This window comes from Pterocles gutturalis, unplaced genomic scaffold (assembly GCF_000699245.1).
Source record: "Pterocles gutturalis isolate BGI_N339 unplaced genomic scaffold, ASM69924v1 scaffold377, whole genome shotgun sequence".
NCBI lineage: Eukaryota > Metazoa > Chordata > Aves > Pterocliformes > Pteroclidae > Pterocles > Pterocles gutturalis.
Window position 1 is genome coordinate 151208 of NW_010109813.1, and position 22101 is coordinate 173308.

The following is a 22101-nucleotide window of genomic DNA, read 5'->3' on the forward strand; positions in this document are numbered from 1 at the left end:
AGGACCACTTGTTAACTTTCGCTCCTCTTAAAAACATTCTTCAGTCTACATGCTGCTCCTTATCTGATCTCTGGGCTCTCAGTTCCTACTCTATGGCCACTTTCTCCCTCCCTCAACATCATCTTCTTGTCTCTCTGCCTGGCCTCGCCATGACCTCGGCTGTGTCACTGGCTGTGGCTCTGCTGCTGTTTTCAGCCTCCTCTTGCCCCTCTGCACAGTGAAGTTCCTTCAGGACCTTTCTAACAGCTTTGAGTCTCCTTTTCTCTCCCTCTAGCACCAGGTTCATTCTGGTAAGCTCTATCCCAGTTCAAGATCTGCTTTTTCCCATTCTTGCTCAGCCTCCTGGCAAGGCCCTCCAGTAACCTCCTCCTCAGCTTCTCTAGACCTAGCCACACAGCACTGACTCCTCAAAACACAACCAGCTCCTTATTTCTGAGCACCACATTCCGCAAACTCTCCCTTGCCCTGTGCTTACACCTCCCATTATCAGCACCACTGCCACCTTCTTCCATGGCCAAGGCCACCGCTGCCCCTTGGGGATCCCTTTTGCTCGCTGTCCCCTCTTCCATCCTCCCCTGGGGTGGTCTCCAAGCTTGCTCCTGGCCTGCTCCCTTCTGGTGTCGCTCCCTCACCCCTTGCAAACCTCTTCCTGTCCCCATCCCGGTTCCCACTCCCCTCACACCACAACCAACTTGTCCCGTGCAGCCACAAGCAGCAGCTCATACCTGCCCTCCTCTTTTTGCAGTCGGTTTTAGCTTCTCTCTTCCTTTTTTTGGTGGGGGCAAGGTAGGGGGGAGAGCTGTCTTTATGCATTGCTTTTTTTTTTCATGCCTTTCCTGCTCCCCACAGCTGCATATGCTGCCTTCTGAGAAATAGCTGACTTCTCCTCCTGGCCAAAACCCACTTCTCCACTCCAGACCTGCTCGCCCCTTCCCTTGTGAAAAGCAAGGTTAATTCACCTTAGCAGCACGTATTAAATGGCCCTAGCGATCCCCAGCTAAGCGTGGCAAGGGAACTGTCCTCAACCAGCTGTCCTCCTCCATGCTAGCTCCTTGCAACCACTGAGTCTGTGCCTGCAGCCACCCTGCTCTGCCTTGTCCATCTGAAGACAGAAAGTTTTCCTGAGGAAAATGCAGCTTGGCCAGTATGGTAAAGAGCAATGTGAATAATCCTTGCATCCTGCCAGACTAATTTCTGTACCACTCCATCCACAGGGATGTGCCAGGGAGCCTGGAAGGAGAGGGTGGAAAGAGGGGCTCCACACCAGTATTTGCCTTCCCCTGACAGAAACTGAGCCCCCATCCCCAAGCTGGTGGCCAGGGGAGGGGGTTTTTGGTACCAGAGCTACTGCCTTCATCCTGGGAACACTAAGCATGTGGAAGGAGGAGAAACGGGTTTATCAGGGCCCTTGGAATGTGCAGTTTGTCTTCCATAAGATCCTGCAGGAAAGATGGACTTTAGGAGCAGCACCACTAGCAAGGCTGGCCTGCCTGTGTCCTACAGTGCGGGCTCCGGAGTTTAGTAAGGCACAAGGCATCGATGGGCACTCCTCCCCAGGTGATGTCTGAAAAATTAAGTGCCTAATACACATGCAGAGGCTGCAGCAGATGCCAATTCGCACATGCCTTCTTCTTCCTCTCCTCTCCCCAGCCCAGTATTTTCATACAACTTCTGAAGCATCCTTAGTGCCCTTTCTCTCACTCACATGGGAATCAGCCTGGCCAAATGTGTAAAACATCATTTTAGAGAGGTGCGGGTGGCTTGCTAGCTGTGCGCACACACATGTGCTGTATGCAAAAACCTTCACATTTTACTTAGTGATTCTAGCTTTAATATAAACTTTGCAAAAAGGAAAAAAAAATCAGCCTTCATAATAAAAATGAAGCCGAGACAAACAGCCTTGCCAAATACCTGTACCTAGCAGCCTGCAGAATAGTAAGTAGCATAGATAGAAACTGTGCTTCAGATTTAAAAAAAAAAAAAAAAACCAAAACAACACTTTCCCCCCAACTTCCTGCATTAATCCTCTTTGCACACCCCCATGCGCTGAAGCACCCCCCACCACCACCTCCCAGAAATGAGCTCATCAATTTCCAGAAAACGCCACGCCGTCCCCTCCCTGTGGCAGGGATCCTGGGTGCCCGGGGCACCTTTGGCTTTTCCGTGGGCGCAGGTGCCCCCACAGCACCGGTCTGGACTGCTAGATGTGGCCTAGATCCCTGGCGAGAGGCAGCACATGGGTCTGCTTGCCAGGGAGCTGGGACAGGCGGGGTGGGTTTGGCAGTTGTGTCAACACCGTAGTGGATGGTGAAGGTTCGGCAGGGTCCCTCGGCAGCAGCGAACCTATCACAGCTCCAGGTTGATTTCAAACTTCCTTTTTGCGGTTTATGTCGCCTCGATTTATTCATTTCCTTGTAATTTACAGATAGACATCAACACTTGCTATATTTAAACGGTGCCTGTATCTGTGTGGGGATTGTAGGTGAGCCATTTTATTCGCAGAGTGATGGTTTTAAAAGAAAGTGAGACTTTAGACTCACCCTTCAGACTCACGAGGCGGGCGCTGTCTTGCGTGCGGGTATGGGTGACGTGCATCCACGCCCAGGGATGCCAGGCAAACCCCATCCCGGGCCCAGGGCGCCTGAGATGCAGCACTTGGCTCCTCCACCTTCCTGGCACCCCCACCATGGAGCAGGCTTGTCCACCTCTTTCCAATCCGCTGCACAAAGTCCCATGTCCATCTGGGCTAATTAGTGCAAATAATAAAATTGTTATGGTGGTGCAATTAAAACTTCCAAGATTTAGCCATACTGGGGATGCAAGAAGCTCTGGAAGAAAAAATTGTGCTTTGCTTAAAAGGAAGAAAACATTTTGCACAGTTCCCGTGCAAACATCTGTCCTTTGCTTTATTGTTTTCTTTTGGAAAGTCCAAGGCTGGTGAAAGGTACCATGACCCATGCTTCAGGATCACAACCTACGTTAAAAATCATACAGCAGAAACTCCTCTGGATGGGGGGTCTCCAAATGTTTGGGGAAAAGATGAGATAAGGGATGAAGATAACACAAATTCTTCGGACCCAGTCTGGGTTTTTCAGCTGTGTTTGAAAAACCCCTTCCTCTAAACAGCTCTGACCTTTCCTATTTCTTGGAGATTGACGTCTCTACAGTAGATACATGATGAGGTCACTCACCCTGTTTTTGAAGTCTTTCTCTCTTGCTACTCCTCGCATGGGTTTTTTTCTGTGGGAGGGGATAGTCATGAAGAAGGCTAAACCTCTTGATCATGTGTGAGAAGAGGAAATGAAAATGACTTATTGGAGTAACTAGACCTGACCCATAACTTTGGTTTCTGAGGATATAAAAATCGTGAAACACAGGAGAAGTTTGGAAGGAAAAAGGTAGGGCACGTAGCTCTAAACGTGATTTTATCTGAAGCTAGATGCTCTGAGCTAGAAACTGGAAATGCTCAGCCTTCACTTTTACAAGAGAATTATGAATGGCTGTAACAGGAGCGTGAGAAACAATTGCTTCCATCACCTCCTTGAGAAAAAGTAATTTGAATGTGGTGGCTCGGTCTGAAAGAAGCTACACAGCAGCTTCCTATGGGAATTCCTAGTACCAATGATTGCCAAAATTATATTCTGCTGAGCATTTTATGGTTTCTAGGGTGACAATCACAACTGGCAAGAGACAAGAACATCCTACTCACAATTATAGGAACTGTGGTGTTGTCTAGAGGCTCACCTTCAAAGGTGGGGCCCCATCGTGCTCAGCACTGCACAAATAGTAAGAAGCACTGCCTGCCTTTAGGTCTTGCTATCAACATAGAGGAAGATCGAGAGAGGACCCAAGAGAGAGCAAAAAGTGTTAGCCAGACCCACACCAAGGTATTTAGCAATGCACATTGCTAGATGGCTGCAACCACCAGTAAATAAGAAAATTTCTTCATGATCACGTGCCAAGGCTGGTACCTATATCAGACCAGGAGAAGAAGGCATAAGACTACATGAAATAAACAGTCCCCTGATATATGAGTAGGACTTATCTATGGGCAAAGACAGGCTAATGCGTTTTGGAGACAAACAACAGAAGTGCTTGAACCTGAAGGTGTCCAACCTCTGCCTGTGCTGCACTGGACATCCCAGCTCAGAGAGACATTCTGCATCTTGCCGGCCTGGAGAAATCAGGGCATTCCTTCAGCTCCCTGATCCAGATTTAAACACCTGCTTTTCATGAAGGAAGTGAGAAGGAGCAAGGTGGACAACATGGTGAGGACACAATGAAATGTATTTCATGCACATGGTAATGCACATATTGCACTAGTACTGATATAGCTGAGAGATCCTGCCAAACATACTTCGGTTACTAACATGCAAGTATCTGCTATGACCTCACCAGGTTCATGTGGACATTCACAGAACTTCCTCTGGTAGGTGGTTTCATTGGTACTACATGGACATCATTGCTGCCTGGCCAGGAAAAGGATTACAAGCTGAGGTAAGCAGCCAGGCCAGCTGGAATCTACAAGTTTTTGGATTTCAGACATTGCTAGACCAAAGAATGCAGAAGCTTGTCTTGAAACCAAAACAGAGCAAGCCCAAGAGTCAAAGATGAAACCACTTCCCAGGAGTACGGAAGACACATGCTACCGGCAGTTTGTGCAAAAGAAGTCGCCTAAATCTGTCTGTTCTCTTGGCTTGAGAGGCAGAATTTTGCATCATTCATGAGCTGTCTTCTGAAGAGAGCAGGAAATGATAGCCAGAGCCTGGAAGACTGATTTCAGAAAAGTGCCCGGCCCACAGCCCCGTGTCTGGCCTCAGTCGGCAGCACAGAACTGGAGTGGCAGGAGATGCCAGCTGGCCTGTAGAGACGTGCGAGGTGGCCACACTGCACCAACAATAAAAACGCATTTGCAAAATGAAGTCCTGTGCTTCATCTCCATCAAAAGCCCACCCTGTGCAGAGTCACTCGGACATTAGCTTTCAGGTCAGACTGCCACTGCAAAGTGGAAAAACAAATCCAAGCCCAGACCCAAGTCATCTCGCCTGTTTTTCCATTCCCACTTAAGTACAAGTGATTGCCTTACCCCCTTGCCGGTTGCCAAGAGGGCAATGGCAACCCATCCAATCCTACCCCAGCATGTTCATCAGTTATTCCCTGTCCATGGCAGGGGGATTGGAACTCGATGACCTTTAAGGTCCTTTCCAACCCTAACCATTCTATGGTTCTGTGATTCAGTGTCTATAGTTCAAAGTGTTACTCTGAGATACCTAAGTTAGCTCCTCCTCGACAGTCATTTCAGCACGTACAAGGCACCAAGCATTTTGCAGGTGTTCAGGCAGTTGGTACCTGTAGCCCAGCAGCGGAGCTGGTTGTGGGGCACAGTGGATGTCACCACCCAGCTGGGATGCAGAGAGGGTGCGCTGCCTGCCTACACACTTGAAAGCTAAGTGATTCAATGAGCTGCACACCAGCTGCCTCCCCACTTCTCCGAGTCACAGGGACCTGTCAACTTCTCTTTGGAGCCGACCAAACTCACAAGCGCTTGATCGCAAATAAATAACTCTTAGTGTCCTTATTAGCCAGATCAGAGTTCAGATAAAAAACACCCTGGCAATCTTTAAAATCTTGCTGTCCAAGTTCAGCTAAACTTGGCATATAGTTCTGCCTGGGAAAGGAGATACTATGTTTTTCAAACTACATGGCTTTTTTTCTTTTTTTTTTTTTTTTGGTAAGGACTCATTCCCTCTCCTCCCTCCCCCCCTCTCTACAAGTATACACAGACAATGATCTGAGATCATGCAAGAGAAAAATGCTTTACTTTTTCCTGAAAGCTCTCTGCCGAAGGTGGTGTTTCCCCACCTCCACGCTGCTGACAAATGCTGATGTAAACAGCATGCAGATGCCCGTCTAAAAGGCCACGGGGGTTTTCACGTGAATCCTGTGTTTTTTCCACAAACCCTGTTACGCTGTATTTCAGCTTAGAATACATATCTCCTCATTTCTGGTTAACCTACAACCCCTTTAAGGCTAACACAGCTTACAGCAGTAGGCAAAACTGCTCAGCAGAATCAAATTTTGAATATAGGTACTTCAGCTGCAGAGCTCTGGCACGAAACCCTTTCAAGAAAGAATTGTGTGGCCGTATTAAAATCAGAGAAACCAATACTAACACTAATCGCATACTGAAATTGTTTGAAAAAAACACAAGCTATGCCTTCAGTGTTGACAGGAGTAAAACATGTCATTTATAATGCCACCGAAATCATAACAGGAAGGAAGTAGACCTCAGAAACTATAAACAGAAGTTAACAGAAGTAGGAAGTACTTCAAATGCTTTCACGTAGTGACTGTAAAAAAGATACTAAAATACTAAAAGGAGAAAATGTTTTCAGGGTTTTTCTTGCTTGCTTTTTTTTTCCACTTTACGTATCCATTAGTTATTTTGAACAGTAAGAGATGGTGACGAAAGTCAAATGCAGCTTTAAAGTCCTCACACACACAAAGTAATTTATGGCACAAACCAACAGCTTGATTTTTCCTTCCACTCTTCCCCCCTGCCCCAGCCCTCCAAGAGAAATATCTCAACCTCTTTGCTTGGTTAAAATAAGTCTTTCTAAGTCTTTCACCTGCATCTCTCTGCATTCAAACTTAAGCAAGTTGTGTTTGGCCAGCATGTAAATGGTGCTCTTCTCCCCACCCCTTCACAGCCGCTGACTTTAAATTGTGCTTCTTCGAGGAAAATAATTAAAAGCTCATTCCAAAGCCAAAAATTATAAAGCCCCTCAACAGTCAACAGGAGTCTCCACAGAGAGAAAATGCAACCCCCCCCCCCATCTTCAGACACTTCACAAGTCTCCTAACTACTTTCCACACCGTGCTCTGTCTGTAAGCTACTGCACCCAAGCACCCTTCTCAGGACCCTGGTTTCCAGCAAACAGAGGCTGCCAGGTGACATTCACTCCTACTCTTAAATTTACAATTTTATTTCACTTGTCAACCTCCTTTTCACCCTTTCCCAGCCTTTCTCACCTGAAAGCACTCTGGAAACTATAGTGACCAGTAACCACCACCTCCAGCTCCAGCTGCCAGCCCGGCAAGTGGTGGGTCAGAGTCCCCAAGTGTTGGGCTTGGGAGCACCAGCTCAGTCCCCAGCCCCAGAGGCCATGGAGGGGCAGGGACAGAGCCCTCAGGCACATGGCAGCACCAGATGCCCAGCTGCAGGGCTCTGCTGCATCATCCCTGGTCTGGGAAACTAACAGGTGAAGGGCAACCTCCCTATTTTCCCTTTTCTACTAACTGTAGCTAATACCACAGACACTTTCATAAGAAAAAATCCTTACCTTTTGACTTTTCCCTGCACTTTTGCCTTAAAACGCAGTTCCCCATAGACTTAGCAAGCAGTGCTGCCCACGTTCACAGTGCAGAACCAAGCCCATTAGACTCGCCCCGCTACTGAAAATAACACATACGAATTGAGTTGATAGGCAATAAGGACTTTATTCTAAGACATGAGATGAAGCAATGAGCATATGAAGCAACGACCACTAGAAAAAAGTGAAAAACACATCAAATATTTCTATTGTACCAGTTCAGTTTGAAGACAGAAGTCCCTTTCAGTAAAATGTATGCACAGGCCAAAAGCATATGCAGAAGCCCTGAAGGTCACCTAGAGCAGTGCTTTTAACATCTAAGAGAGAGGTCTCCCCTATGGAAATCTTTAAGCCAGGAAAAACATTTCAAGTAACAAAGAACACAAAAGTAAAAATTAATTGTTAATTCCGCTTGGCACTGTGGAGAAGGAGGGGGATAATATATCCCAAAAGAGGATGCATCTTTAAGATGTATAAATTCAAAGTCCCTAGAACACAAGTCTGCTGCCAGACCAAGTACCGCTTTTTCTTTCTCATTTAGAAATTCAGTTGAAGTATGTCAGCTAAGCATACAGAGATCACGTTCTGGAGTTAAAGCTAGTAAGATCACACAGTCTGCTCGTCAGGGAGGAAATTTCACTGACGTGCATGCCCAGCAGACCTCTTCTCTTTATCTTTATAACAGCAGCCTAGCATTTAAAAACTGCAAACTGCATCAAATTATACTTCTGTAAAGTTCTTGAAAATTAATGTTAAAACAAGTATTTCCTTGACTGTCTTAATATGGGAGGCCAAACACTGCTCTCCTTGAGCTCTGCCTTCACATTCATTTCAGTACCGCTGGAAGGAAGCTGCTAATGCACACAAAGGGCAGAGCTGGCTCTGTATAAATTGGAGGTGGTTGTTATTTTAACCTGGCTTATGTATGTGACATCAAAAAAGGGCTAGCAGGACCACTTCTGTGCTATTTTCAAGGTCTGCCAACTTAATTCTAATGCATACATATATATACATATATAATGCATAGTAGCTTTAGCTTTCAATTATAAGAAAAACATAATTTAATTTTAAACCTGCTCTTCGGGACTCTAGAATTTTAGTGGTTAATCCACTAAATCCACAGGCAATATGAGCTGAACGGTCGCTTTTCTTAACACAGTACCATAAATGCATCACCTTAGAAACTGCTATTATGGGGGCTAATCCAATAACAACAGTGGCAGCAACAAAATTCATTGTCAGGACAAATGTCAGTCAGGCATTAAAAAAATATGTCTCTGAAGAATTGCATTGTTTATAAAAAAGACACTGAAATATTCTATACAAGAATATAGGCATCATACTTATCGATCTAAATTTATAACCACTTACATGTATAAGCTATTCTCAATAAACTGTCCATGTTTGCTACCCAACTATAGTAGCTACAGTTTCAAATTGGGAACACTGCAAATTTATGTACCTTCCCTGAGATCAGTAATCCAAAATAAATAGCCCTGCAAATGTAACAGTGTAAACTCTGGATTTAAGTCTTCGGTAAGAATCAGTCCTCAAAACCCGAGGAGAACATTAAGGAAACGTAAACATAACAATCGTTTCGTCAGTTTTGAGTTAATCTCAGTGATAGTGGAACCTATGTGAGACGTAGCATCCAAATGTTGAAGACCCGTCATTTATATCATACAATATGGTTGTCCCAGTTCACTTTCCTATCATTGAACCCCTGAACACATCCAGCTGTGATGTGGATCTCCAAATTGCGACCCAGATCTGCTCCTCCACTCTGCATAATCTTTACAGTGCCTAAAAAAAAGATCTTATTCTTGAATAGAGGAATGGCGAATAGATCTGTGATAATCCTCTGGACTAGTCACAAGTTCTGGTAAATCATAGCCTCTCAGAAGATGTCCACTGTTTTGTTGAGCAAAGTAATACAGCTGCCTGGCAAACATTGGTTCAACCTTAAGAACAGACAAAACGTTAATCAGACATGTGACAAAATTTCATGCTCCTCATCTTAGTTATTTATGGTGGCTTTAAGTTAAAAACAAGGCAGGACAAAAAAGTTCTGCTTACCAGAATGGGAAAACAATTTCAGTGTCTCACTAATCTTTGTTTTAAGCTCAGGCTTGCCTGTTCTGCAGCCAAGTGCCTTGCTAACTGCACACACTCCTTACCTCTACAGCCTTTGTTTAGAAGGGCACGTACCAGTGACACCAATGATGTATTAGCAACTGCAGCCCCTTAACCAGCCCCTGGGTGTGAGTAATGCCTACAAGCCAGACATGTCCATGGCCACTCGATGTCTTCAAATGGATATGCAACATGTGGAAAGCCTCATCTGTGTTGTAAAGTACTCTGAGGACCTAACTTGAAATGCTGGAGCCCTCAGGTAGACTGAGATACATCACCAAATGACTGTGTTTGAAATTAGACTTCAATCTAACACCAAGGCTACTCTTGTTTCTGTTCATTCAAGGTCTGATAAGGAATCTGTTCAACCACCAAGAGGTATTTGTATGATTTAAGGCTGCCTTCCCTCCTCTCTCCAGAAACCACCATTTCCCCTCGGGCCTTTGGGCTCTGGTTGCAAATATTTAAGCTGCACACTGAGAACAAACACCTGAAGCTCTCCTTACTCTCAGGGGACAGACAGGTTGGACAACCCTTCTCTACAACCCTCTTCTGCTGGCTAGCCAGCCAGCCCCTCCACGTTAAGACATGGGCACCATTTTGGAGGTGAAATATGCTATCTGTGGGTCCCACCTCTGGGAAGGCAGAGAGCCAGAAGGGTTGGCTGCCTTTGAGCAGCCCCACTGATCTCCCTTCCCTTCCTCTCATCGGCACTGGGACGCAGCTGAGCACCTCCTGTCCTGCCATGGGGGAGATGGGAAAGGCAGCGGTGCAGGTGAGCCAGATGGCTCCCGGGGCATAGCTGTTTGGTGGGATGGTGGAGCCGGGACAGCCTGAGAGGTTGAGCAGGTTGAGGCGCAACTGGTAAAGGAGAAGCAAAGCTCTGGAAAGAGCAGGTGGTACAGGGTCACAAAGAAGCTGCCAGGACAGGAGATGGAGAAGGGAATTGCACAGAGAATGCTAGGAAGGAGGGATAGAAAGCTGGAAAGCCAAGATGGGGATGGAAAAGAGTTTAAGGAGAAATAGGACAGAGAGCTACCTCTAACCAGGCATTGCATGGCTTGGGATGGATTTGTAAACTTCCTACCTTCCAAGTCAAGAGACTCACTAAGCAGCGGTGTGGCAGTACAAAAGCTACATAGCTAAGGGGAGGACACAGCTTACAACAAAAGTCTAACTTGGGACCCATGCTGCTACCAAAGGGGCTTTCAAAAAATTAAGAGAACCAGTGTTCTTCCTAAGGATGCAATAAGCTAAGCCCTGCCACTAATGTGTGCATTATCACCTCTCTTGTGGTTTTATGGGCCAATACAGCCAATTTAGAAAGTACCTGGTCTCAGTCTCTGTCATCACCCTCTCTCAGATAGCATCCCGAAACACTAGCTTTGAGTGTGTGTGAACTGTGGTCAGTCAGCCCATGAGCTTGCCAGCTACCTTAACCCTGAAGCTGCACAGGCAGCCCCTGCGTCCTGTTACAGGCTGAGGGATTGGAACACCTTCAGGTGCAGTGGGTGTGAAAGCACCACGTCCTGCACCCACCTGGCAGCCCAAGGAGCTGCGCAGCTGGGTCAGCCATAACAACACAGCCCAGCTCTTCCAGGGTACCTCTCAGCTTCAGATTTTGAAGGGATTTGCAAGAGATCACGGACAACACTTATGCTCTACAGAGAGGGAAATCAGGTGCTCTGCCCTACTGAGGGCTACCAGTCAGTCCTTGGTAGATCTGGGGATTCAACCCTGGTCTGGATGGTGTTGCATTTTCAAAAATTTATTACCCCACTCACAACCTAGATGAGGCAGAAAAACCTGACTGGCAGATTCACGTCCTCCAAGAAATATGTTTCTTTTAGGTAAGGCCTACTTACATGAGCTGTAATTAGCTTCCTCTGCCTCTGTGGATCTGGAAATTCCTCCCCAAAGCACAGAGCGACCTGGTATCTCGGCAGCGGGCGTCCATGGTGAGCAAAGGCTTGCAGCTCTGGGAAGAAAGAAAAAGCGGTGTTGTGGTTTAACCCCAGCAGGCAGGTAAACATCACGCAGCTGCTCACTCACTCCCACCACTGGGATGGGGGAAAAAATTGGAAGGGCAAAAGTGAAAAAACTTGTGTGTTGAGATAAAGACAATTTAATAGGTAAAAAGAAAAACAAAACAAAAAAAAAAAGTGAAAGCCAACCAAAGTAAAACAAGTGATGCAAAAAGCAATCACTCACCACCAGCCAACCGATGCCTACCCAGTCCCCAAGCAACAGCAACCTCTGACAAACTCCCCCTCCCTCCCAGTTTTACTGCTGACCACGAGAACACATGGTATGGAATATCCCTCTGGTCAACTTGGGTCAGCTGTCCTGGCTGTATCCCCTCCGAGCCTCTTGTCCACCCCAGCCTACTTGCTGTGGGGGCAGAGTGTGAAACAGAGAAAGCCCTGACGCTGTGCAAGCACTGTTCAGCATAAGCTACAACATCCCTGTCTTACCAGCACTGTTTCAATCACAAATCCAAACCACAGCAGCAGATGGGCTGCTATGAAGAAAATTAACTCTATCCCAGTTAAAACCAGTACAAGCCGGTAAGAAAGACTCTGTGGATGGCTGAGCTCCAAATGGAGGACCTCGGAGCACAGTCAGAGAAGATGAAGTAACTCCAGGGGAGGATGAGAGAGGTCAGGAAAAAGACAAAAGGTAAGGAGGAGACACTGAGTTTGGAGACTTTCCCACAGAGCAGGGGGAGCTAGTTACAACACTGCAATTTTTCTATTTGCCTGGCCTCACAAGTCATTTCATATGCAGAAACCGGGATGTCTTCCCATTACTATTTTTCTTGGGCCTCGACAGTGGGACCTCCTGGCGCAGATGCCGGTGGTACCGGGACCCACTCAAGTGGATGCCCACCAGCAGCACTGAAACCAATGGCTTAGTAGAGCCAGAGACTCAAAGTACTTCCAGCCATGGAATCCAGCCTCAGCTAGACAAGCCAGTGCCATCATGGTGCCTCATGGGGGACAGGGAGGCACGCGAAGGTGAAGGATCTTATTTAAGCCACGCACCAAGCCAGCAAAAGAGCCTGTTCTGCACTCCTGTACTCCCTTCACTAACCCACACCCTTGCACAAAGGGAAAAGGTCAAATTGCAGGATTACTCCAATAGTCAGTGGCCCCTATGAAAGATACAACACAGTACCTTGTGGCATGGACCCGGAGAAGAAAGCCCTTTCTTTCCCACCAGCAGGACAACCAGTGCTTGAACTCTGCCTTGCGCTTCTCTGAAACCCTCCATTTGCTCTGTCTCCCCTTCCAGGCCCAAGTGCCTCCTCCTGCGCTCCACACATGCCTCCCCAAACCTTCCCCATCGCTTGCTACTGTGGCTTTAGCCGCCCCTCCTCCTGCCAAGCCAACCCTCCTCTGGCTGCCGCCCTCACACTCCCAAATTCTCTTCCTCTATCCTACTCTCCACCCAGCCAAATTTACTGCATTTATTGCGCAGTACTCCCCAGAGACCACCCAGCTGTTTTCTGATTTATTGCCATTTCAGCCATCTCAACAGCACACGGGTCTGGATGCTCCATCACAGTTTGCATTGCAGGGTCCAGCTCCTCAACAGGGTCCTAATAGCTGTGGTCCATAGCAGTTCTGTGCCTGTCCCCTTCTCTGCTGTTCAAGATTTCCTCTCCTGGTAGAGCTTTCCTGTCTCTCTTCCCAAGGAAGGCCCTCTCTGCTCAGGGGGGAATCCCCAAGCTTGCCTGCAGTTTGAGACCCTCAGTACATTCAATTAACATGCAGATGTGATACGCCCATGGCAAGTCACTTACAAACCTAGCTGAGCATCAACACATGCAAAAACTCGTTTTGCACACACCGCAGACTATGACTTCAACCACATGCTTGGGTTTGCACAGGCATTGGTGCATAAGTAATTTAGGAGGGGGAAAAAATAACTATTGCTTGAGCTTATCTTTGGGCTTAGGCATCTAAAAAGAGATGTCCTGACAACCGTTTGGAAGAACCCAGGGTACTTCTAAAAAAACTGCCTGAGAAAAGGGAGAGGGATTTCCACAACCATCATCAGAGGCAGGGTTATACGTCTTTAAATTAGCATGTGATTGAAGCCCAAGCCAACACCCTGACCTCAAATTCCCCTTTCTAACTGTCAATTTTCATATCCATATATGATTTCCCTCTTTAAATGCATTTCTTACATGGATGTTTTGCCAGGATGGTCCATCAACCCTGGAATCCAAAGTACGTTAAAGCTGCTGGTTTGGGTTTGTTGGTTTTTGGGTTTTTTTTTAATTTTGCAAGGCATTATTCTCCTAAGAGAGTCATGCCAGCGCTGATGCCCTGTTCTAATGGGAAAACACACCAAATGACAGGCACTCAGTTCACATGTAGAGATGTCACCCATCTCCAAAAAGGGGCAGCATGTATTTCTGCTGCCCAAGTTGTCCTCTGGGACAATGACTGGCTCCCACCAGTTTCTCTAGGCGGACACCTTTCCTCCCTCTAACTGCTCAGAAGTGCTGGGAAGCAGGGTTGAGGTTCTGCCTGTTCCCTCCATGGGCTGGAAGGAGAAGGTACCATCCCGACATGCCCTTGCCCTCTCTGTACTGCCCTGTGCTAAACAAGACCTTCCGACAGAGCTCTGGAGAGGTAATGCGCCGCCTTGCTCAGAGCAATCCTGAAACTCCAGAGCTCGTGAAATCCTTCTCACTCCCTAAAATATCATTTAAACACTACTGATTTCCCTGAAATTCACGCTGACATTTGCGTACTTTGAGCAAGATGTCAGGCTTGCTCTGGGAAAGGTTGAAAGCAGCGTGAGCACAGACCCCAGACCTGCCCCAGCCTTACAGCAGCAGATCCAGGATCAGGACCCACTTTCCTCTGACACTCAATTTGTGGGAAGACTATTTTGTTTAAGCTTCTTAAAGAGATGTGGGGCTTGGGGTGTCACCAGCTGAGCATCGCTTCACTCCTGCTGGTTTGTGCAGGGCATTCAATATGCACGAAGAGAAGAACTGGGCCAAATTATTCAGGGGTCAAGTACCCCTTGACCGCGCTTGCCCAGAAGTGGCAATTTGTAAGTCGTAAGGTAACACAAAGAGAGCACCCCTGTAAAGCTGATGTGGAAAGTGACCAGGTGACATCTCTAGAAAGAGTATCAAAGCCATAACGAGAATTACCTGCTAAAAACTGCTGAGTATCAAAGAGCTTGCATGTTTGGTCCCGCTCCAGCTTGTTGGGTCGGTCACTGCAGAGTGCCAGAGGCCCGTCCCAGTAGATCCTGCTTTGGCAAAGTCTCTTAGCGTAGAGGCCATCAGGTGCCATCCACAGTATTACTCCTCGTTCCAGGTGGTTCAGTAGTTTCTCTATGTTCTTCCTCTGGCCGTTATCCTCTGGATAAGGGAAGATAACTTGCTCCAGGCTGCTGACCTCGTAACTTTGGCCATGGGATATCCTACAACCTTCAGGACTAGAAGTTGTCACCTCCTTTACCAGTATTTCACGGTAATATAAGCAGATGTGGAGTCGACAATCTACAAGGAGAAAAAAAAAAAATACTGTGGTACATTAGTACAAATGTTTTAGATCTATACTAAGGCCAAGAGACAAGTTTGCATGAGATTCTGAGCTTGGTGGTCACCATCACCCAGAAGACAGGCTCACATTATCAAAAATAATACAAAGAATATAAATACTAAAACTCTTGGGGCACGGTAGCATTAACGCTCTCTCGTTTTACTATAAGGGCTACTAATGTGGGAATGTGGTAGGAACAAATGTCCGAGAACTTCACGTTTCCATTTAAAAAGAAAAGTCTGCACACAAAAAGTTGTTGTTTGTCACATTTTCCAAGTTCACGTCACAATTACACCGATCAGCTCAGCACACTTCCTCAGATTTAATCAGGAAGTAGCTGTGTTTCTCCCGAGATTTTGTATGAAAGAGGCTTTTGCACAGGGGACCTCCAAACTCACACTCTGCTGCCTGAAGAGAAGCGACTTCTGGCTCCAGTTCTGACAGGGCTGTACTCAAAATACCCAGATTTACTTTCAAATGGCCATTCGGTCACCTTGGCTGACGCTTAAGAACTCACACAGCACTGAATATATATACATATAAAAAAATATAAATGTGCATGTATAATATATATTTTTATGTATACATAGACACACACATATATATCCACGTACAGACCCTGATTCAGGAGAAAAAGCCCGCTAAAGAAACCTGCCAAACATCACGCTACAGGTTTATCCATTATTTCTGAGAAAAGCACATTCCCACACCTTTTCCCAGAGTGAGTCAGAAAGTGCCCCAGCATCCGGATACCTGCAAACCTGGTTGAAATAACTCTCCTTTTCTTTCCCAATGCCTTTTTTTTTTCCCCAGGAATAATGAAGTGAGGCAAAGCCAGATGGCACCGGCAGGAGCACAGCAAGGTACCCAGATAACACCAGCTTTTGGGGTGGCGGGGGTGGGGGGGCTCCTCCCAAATGAAAAACTGAGCTAAAAGTCACTGACACCCCAAAAATTTCCTAATGCCTCTGGTAAAGCCTGATTTGGTGGCTCACCAAAGCAACACAGCACTAATAGCGTGTGGCTCACTTCCATTAACTTTAACCACCTTCATCCCTCGGAGCTGAGGCTATGAGTGCTTAAATACCCTGGCAAATAAAGCCTTAAGCCTATACACTGATTTCACTCATTGAAGTGGTTTCTTTTTTCTTTTTTCCCTTCTTTTTTCTTGACATCAGAAAGGAGAGATGGTGCAAGGGCAAGTCAGAAGTGGGAGTCTCTCATCAAGCTCCCCAGAAAGCCCAAGAGGGGTTATGGACCTTACCTGACAGGGCGAGGGCTTCACCAGACCTTATGCTTGGCTCAATCGGGATGCCAGGAGTCTGGGACTCAGGAGGGGCACAAGCATAAAAGGTTCCTGTCACCTGACAACCTGTTTTCACAAAGAAAAGTCAGTGACAGCTGCCTAAATCCTAAAAGAAAAGCTCAGGCAGAGATCATAGCAACTTAAAGCAAGTTTTTTTCTGAGCTCCACCAGGAACTCTCTCTCTTCTCCCCGCCTTCTCAAAAAGGTCTTATTTCCCAATTTTTCCAGGTATGCCAACACCATCAGTCTCTCTAGATGTTATCTGGACTGTATTTTTATTTGGGTCTGCATGACATCCTCCCTTAGCATCTCAGTATTCCCCCTCATCCTTTTTCCTTACCTAACGTGTGATTTTACTAGAGAAATAAGATACATTTTTAACTAGACTATAGTGCTCTTAAAAGTTGCCTGCATAAAACAATTCATTTCATATAAGGAATTTTACTATAGACAAGTATAACACTAAAGCTGGAATTAACACTGTTTAAAAAGCAGGTAAAGAAAATAGTGCATCAGGAGATTATTAGGGTTTTGTTACCGTGACTGCTATTAGGCTGTTCCAAGAGATGCCTTTCAGTAACTGGATGATAAAACGGGCAATTGATATTTTCCTCTGTTTCTTAATGTCAAGGAAGATCTCTGGAGGATGACGCAAGTGACTTGCAGACAAGCACATGCAGTCCTTCCCAGTGGCAGAACCCACCACGATCAGCAGCTGGAGCGATGCGGATAAAAAACACCCGCATCTCTCAGAGAAGTCTTACAGCCCAATGAGAAACCCAATACCAGCCACTAACAACTGCCTCCAAATTCAACAAAGTATCTGAACATGTGTTTAACTGCCGCAGAGGATGTACTTCAGGGTAGAGTTCATTCAGCTTGATACCTCCATGTTTTATTAGCAAATAGCTCAACTAAAAGCAAAGGATTCTGTCTACTAATTCCAATATACGACCAGGAAAAGTTGCAGTACACTGGGCATTTACTTTTTCGCAGACCCCAACATTTCTCTGCACTAAAACCTCTAGAGAACTGTCCTCTGAAAATGTAGCATCTGCTCTAAGAAGTCCTCCCTCGCTGCCCATTCTTTCCTGCCCTTCTGAACCAGCTGCTTCTCCTCACAGAGCACAAGCCTGCATCCTCAGGTGAGTTATCCTGCAAGGGACTACGGCACACAGTTCCCCTTCTCTTATGTTTTATCTCCTGAAGGCTTCAGCACTGCCACTTTTCATAATTCAGGCTTTTTCCTAAGGATGCAGAGCTTGGAAAGCCATGATCATGTTAGACACTGGTACTGTGAGATCTTTGGGGAAGGGAACATCCCTTTCTTCTGTTTCTGCTGTACCAGCCCCAAGAGAGAGTCAATCCATGACAAGTTGTCCCATTGCCACAGCACTGAAATAAAGTAATAATTTCAGCTTTCCTCTCGGGAGAATAATGCCATTCTAATCCACAAGGCTGGAGGGAAAACCTCACTGACGTATGCCTTAAAAGGTCCAAAATCAGAAGGCAAAGCTAAAGAACACATGTTCCCATTTGGGGTTTGGGGGCAGAAGGGGGTCCCTTCTTACTGCTCAGGGCTTTTGAGACAGCTGAGGACTTTTGGGGGCTGATTTATATCAGCTCAAAGGACTGCGTAGCCCACACACTGCATGGATGGTGGCAGTGAAAGCAACAGCCAGGACAAAGGCTCTTGCCACGGACCCCATGGCTCTCTTTAAAGGGAGCCCAGGACTCCTCTCCAGCCACTTCTCTTAATTCTAATCAAAGCCATAACTAAGAAACCTGAAATCTGTGGTCCTTCCAGGTGACCAACCTCAGCAAGCAACACTGAATGGGAGCATCTTACCATTTTCACAGCCGGGCCCTTGCCAGTGATGACTGCGAGCTGCGAAGGGGACACTGGGGCACTGGTAGGGAATGTCGGGATGCGGCTGCTCCGGGGCAAACTCCCTCCAGTTCCGTTCATGGGGCACCATGTAGTTTGGTACCTATTCAAGTTAATGAGATATTCTTTTACTCAGCAGCTGTCAAAATTAATTCTATGCCTTGCATCAGCTTTCACATTTCAGGTCCTTGGTTTTCTCTGCCAAAGTCTGCGGAGGTCTAAGCATTGTCCAGACTGCACGAATGGCATTTCGCCACCACCACCAATGAGGCTTTCAAATGAACTTCTCACCACTGGTGTAAATAAGAAGCAGGGTGGAATAACAAAAGGCAGTCAAAGCATTGCTGGTAAATGTCTGCTTGGAAAAGCGAGGCTTCGTTGGGTGCTTACATTCTGGCATCAAGAGAATGGCAGCGCACTAATATGTATCGCCCAACAGAAAAGAGCTATTACTCAGGGATAAACAACACCAAGAGAAATCAACTGCCCTGTGGCCTCATCGACATTAGAAAAATTGCTTCTCGATTTCTCAGTTTTCCTAATAGTTTCTTCACAGACAGAACTAGAGAGCCATGCCAGCACAGACATAGCACATACCACAGAAGTGACACTGCTCAATGTATAAGCACCAAGAGAAATGCATAACTAATGTCATACCTGAGATGGTAGTGAAGAGTAAGGAGATGTTATTGGAAAGGGATGGTTCATCATTAATGGTTGCTCCTCCATGTTGATCTGTTTTGCACCTATGTTCACCAGAGGAATGAAAATAAATTTTGTCAACCTCATCTGAAGGAAGTCTGAAATTTGCACGTTGAAGACAAATCCATACAACCTGCCTTTGAACAAGCAGAGGACTGAAATGTCCTCCAGCACCTCTCTGGGACAGGCATCCCAGCCCTCCCTTGCAGGCAGCTTCTGGAGGCAGTCTGTCCCACTGGGCTCCCCAGTGCCCCACAGAACATTGCTGCAGTGTGCTACGATGCCCCCCCAAGTCTTTGCTTCTCACAAGCTCTGGCTGGCACCAGGGGCTTCTTGGAGAGCGGGCACTGCCCCCAGCCCCTGCCCAGGAGGTTCCAGGCTGTGCTTCCTTCACTCCCAGCTCCTTCCCCAGCAGCAGTCACCCACTATTCAGCTCTAAACACTTCTGTATTCAAAACTTAGATACAGCAATCAATTTTCCCCCCCCCCCCCCCCCCCCCCCAAAAAACAATTTTCCCCCCCCCCCCCGTCCCTTAAGCCACTTCCTTGGCTCTCTACACAGAGCTGGCAGGGAGGCTCCAGCTAAAAGAGCAATTCCTCCAGCAGCGTGCAGGGTGCCTGTCTGCATCTTCTGCAAGGGCTCCCTTTCAACACTCTGACTCAAATGCCAGCAGTCCTTGAGCCATCAGAACAAGCTGCACTTGAGCCCTGCATTTTGGCTCCTTAAAAGACTTAAAAAGACTGCAGGGCCATTCCAAAAAAGCATGCTTCAGCCCTTGTATGTTTACAACGAGACATATTCGTGCTCCGTTACACAAGGAATGTGAGATGCTTTACCTTTTTTAGCTCCTTCTGGCACTATTCTGTACACTTTATAGGGATCTGAGATGTCCAGCTGGCTTCTCTCCACCAGTTCTTCAAAGTCATTGCTCTTGTTCAAAGCACACCTTAATCTTGTCTTCCAGGTAGGGGGATCTGGTTTATCAATGCCCTCTCTGAACTTTCCTTTAAAAAGAGCCCAGGCCTGGAAACATTTCAGATAATCAAAAGAGAGAAAAAAAAAAATCAACTACAAGGTGCAAGTCTACAAGGCTTGAAATAGCATACCTATGCGTGCTTATATGTGCAAGAATTTACTCCCTACAGATTTCCACTAAGAGAAAAAGTAACACAGTAAGGTAGGAAAAACAGTTTATCAGGCACAAAAAAAGGGAGAAAATGATCCAAAATGAATGTGGAAATAGATGTACTCCAGTCTCACAAGCACTTAGCTCCACATGGAGAACTGGGAAAGGGCTGTCAGTCTCATTCCACAAACACAGGGGCCACCAGGGCACAGCTAGGGCCACCAGGCAGGCAGCCAGCAGCAGTGGGCACCCAGCAGAGCCAGCCTGCAGAGACAGGCAGCAAGGATGGGATGGCGAGGGGCCACCGCAGAGCCTCCAGGCATCCCTCCTGCCCTGGCTGCATCCCACAACCCCGACTCTGGGCTGAGCCCTACCTTGAAGAGGGCAGCATCCTCCTCACGGTTGTAGTCCTGCTTGCCGGCGTGCTTCCAGGGGATGCGGAAGATGCTCTTCTCATCATTCTCCCACACCAGCCCCGGGTACTTGCCACTGTCTATCTGGTCGATCAGCCACTGCCGGAGTTTCCCGTTGCCACAGCTCACTGAGTTCATCCCGCACTCGCCCGGCTCCAAGTTCATGCCACTCCTGTCGGGAGTCAGGGGGGGGTTGGGGTGCCTCACGGAGCCCACCTCTCCACACACACCCAAGCACCAGCTCTCTGAGGGGGCTGCAAAGGAGGGGGAGAGGGGCGGTTGAGAGGAGAGGAAAACCCACAGGTCAGGCGCTGGCTGACGTCCCTGTGTAGAGCGCCGTCAGTGGTCCCCAGTCCCCGGTGCCGCACGTATCACACCAAACGGCAGCTAAAGCATGAAGGGGGGCCCCGGGGAGCCCGGGAAACACGGTACAGAGCCTCAGGAAACCAGGCACAGCCCTCCACAGCACACCCCAGGCACCGCACGTGCTGCAGACTTTGACAGACTTCCCCCTTGTCCCAACACTCTTTTGCATGAACACATGCAGGTTGCTGAAATTTTCATTGCAAGTGACTTAAGGCGCAAACCCCCTGTCCCACCCGGACTTCAACTGGGTTCTTACTTTTTAAACCAAAGAAGAAAAAAATTGCATAAAATCATATTTGCATACGACAGACAAATGCACACAATTTGGAGGGCTTCACACACGCTGATGATTTATACAGCATCTCACTGTAACATCAACGCAGTTTTCACAAGCTCACTTAAGACACATTGGAACACATGATGTCCTACACACATCCATCCCTCCAACTGCTCCCAGCGCGCATATATAGCAACATTCATATCTATACATCGCAGATACCTAAAAGTGGAAAGTCACCAACCTACAGAGCCTGGCACAAGGGCACTGTCTCCAAAGATGCGGGAGCTTGCAGCCAGCCCCACAGAGCCCCAGCTACACGCAGAGGTGCACACATGTACTGGGAACGGTGCGGCTCGGCAGTGGTGGGCACCTGCCGCAAAGGTGATGGGGACCTGGCGTCAGGTTTGTCTACCCACCCTGAAAAAGTGCTTGAACGCCCAAAGCTTTTTTCGGTGGGGTTTTTCCCCACATTTCATTTAATAAAAAAGTGATTCCTCCCTCACAGTCTGTGCCTCCATACACAGGGAGACCTTCAGAGACCCTCACCAGGCAGGTGCACACTATGGGGGGCAGATGGGCAGCTCTGCACCCCTTACACCCCCTTCTCAAGGGGCAGCATCCCCTCACACACCAAACCCATTCCCCCAGCTCTGGGGCGGCATCTGCCCCACGCATAGCCCACTGGAGCCCACGCAAAAGACGCCTAAAAAATCCTTCCTCCCCTTAAAGCTTGAAGTGGATGTCCCCAACCGTTCCCACGACCCTCCCCAGCAGCGCCTTCACGGCGGGAGCAGATAACGGGTCGGGTATTTTTTTTTTTTTTGCTTTAGATTAGGGGAAAAAAATAAATTTAAAAAAGTCCAAACGGGTCGCTCAGTTGCCGACAGCACCAGTAGAAGCCCTGACGAGGGAAACCCGAGGAGCCCCCACCGCCCATCCC

The 22101-nt window shown here is 47.3% G+C and overlaps 1 protein-coding gene across 1 annotated transcript; it reads right to left on the minus strand.

Moving 5' to 3' along the window:
* Positions 1–9190: 9190 nt before the first annotated feature.
* On the minus strand, positions 9191–20729 carry IRF4 (interferon regulatory factor 4). Its single transcript, XM_010073077.1, has 8 exons — positions 20477–20729; positions 19813–19999; positions 18931–19019; positions 18235–18376; positions 16344–16451; positions 14683–15036; positions 11372–11484; positions 9191–9334 (listed from the first exon to the last, which is right to left on the minus strand). Exons 1-8 carry the CDS (start codon positions 20678–20680, stop codon positions 9191–9193), a joined length of 1341 nt encoding a protein of 446 aa, XP_010071379.1. The 5' UTR covers positions 20681–20729.
* Positions 20730–22101: the final 1372 nt, after the last annotated feature.

Bases quoted from the DNA above. Each gene is read 5' to 3' on its own strand.
- IRF4 (XM_010073077.1), bottom strand. From the start codon at position 20,680: ATGAACTTGGAGCCGGGCGAGTGCGGGATGAACTCAGTGAGCTGTGGC. The intron at 16,452-18,234 runs GTAAGATGCTCC...TTGTGAAAACAG, and splicing joins AGGGCCCGGCTGTGAAAATG to GTTGTCAGGTGACAGGAACC. The intron at 15,037-16,343 runs GTAAGGTCCATA...TTCTCCTTGTAG, and splicing joins TGAAGCCCTCGCCCTGTCAG to ATTGTCGACTCCACATCTGC.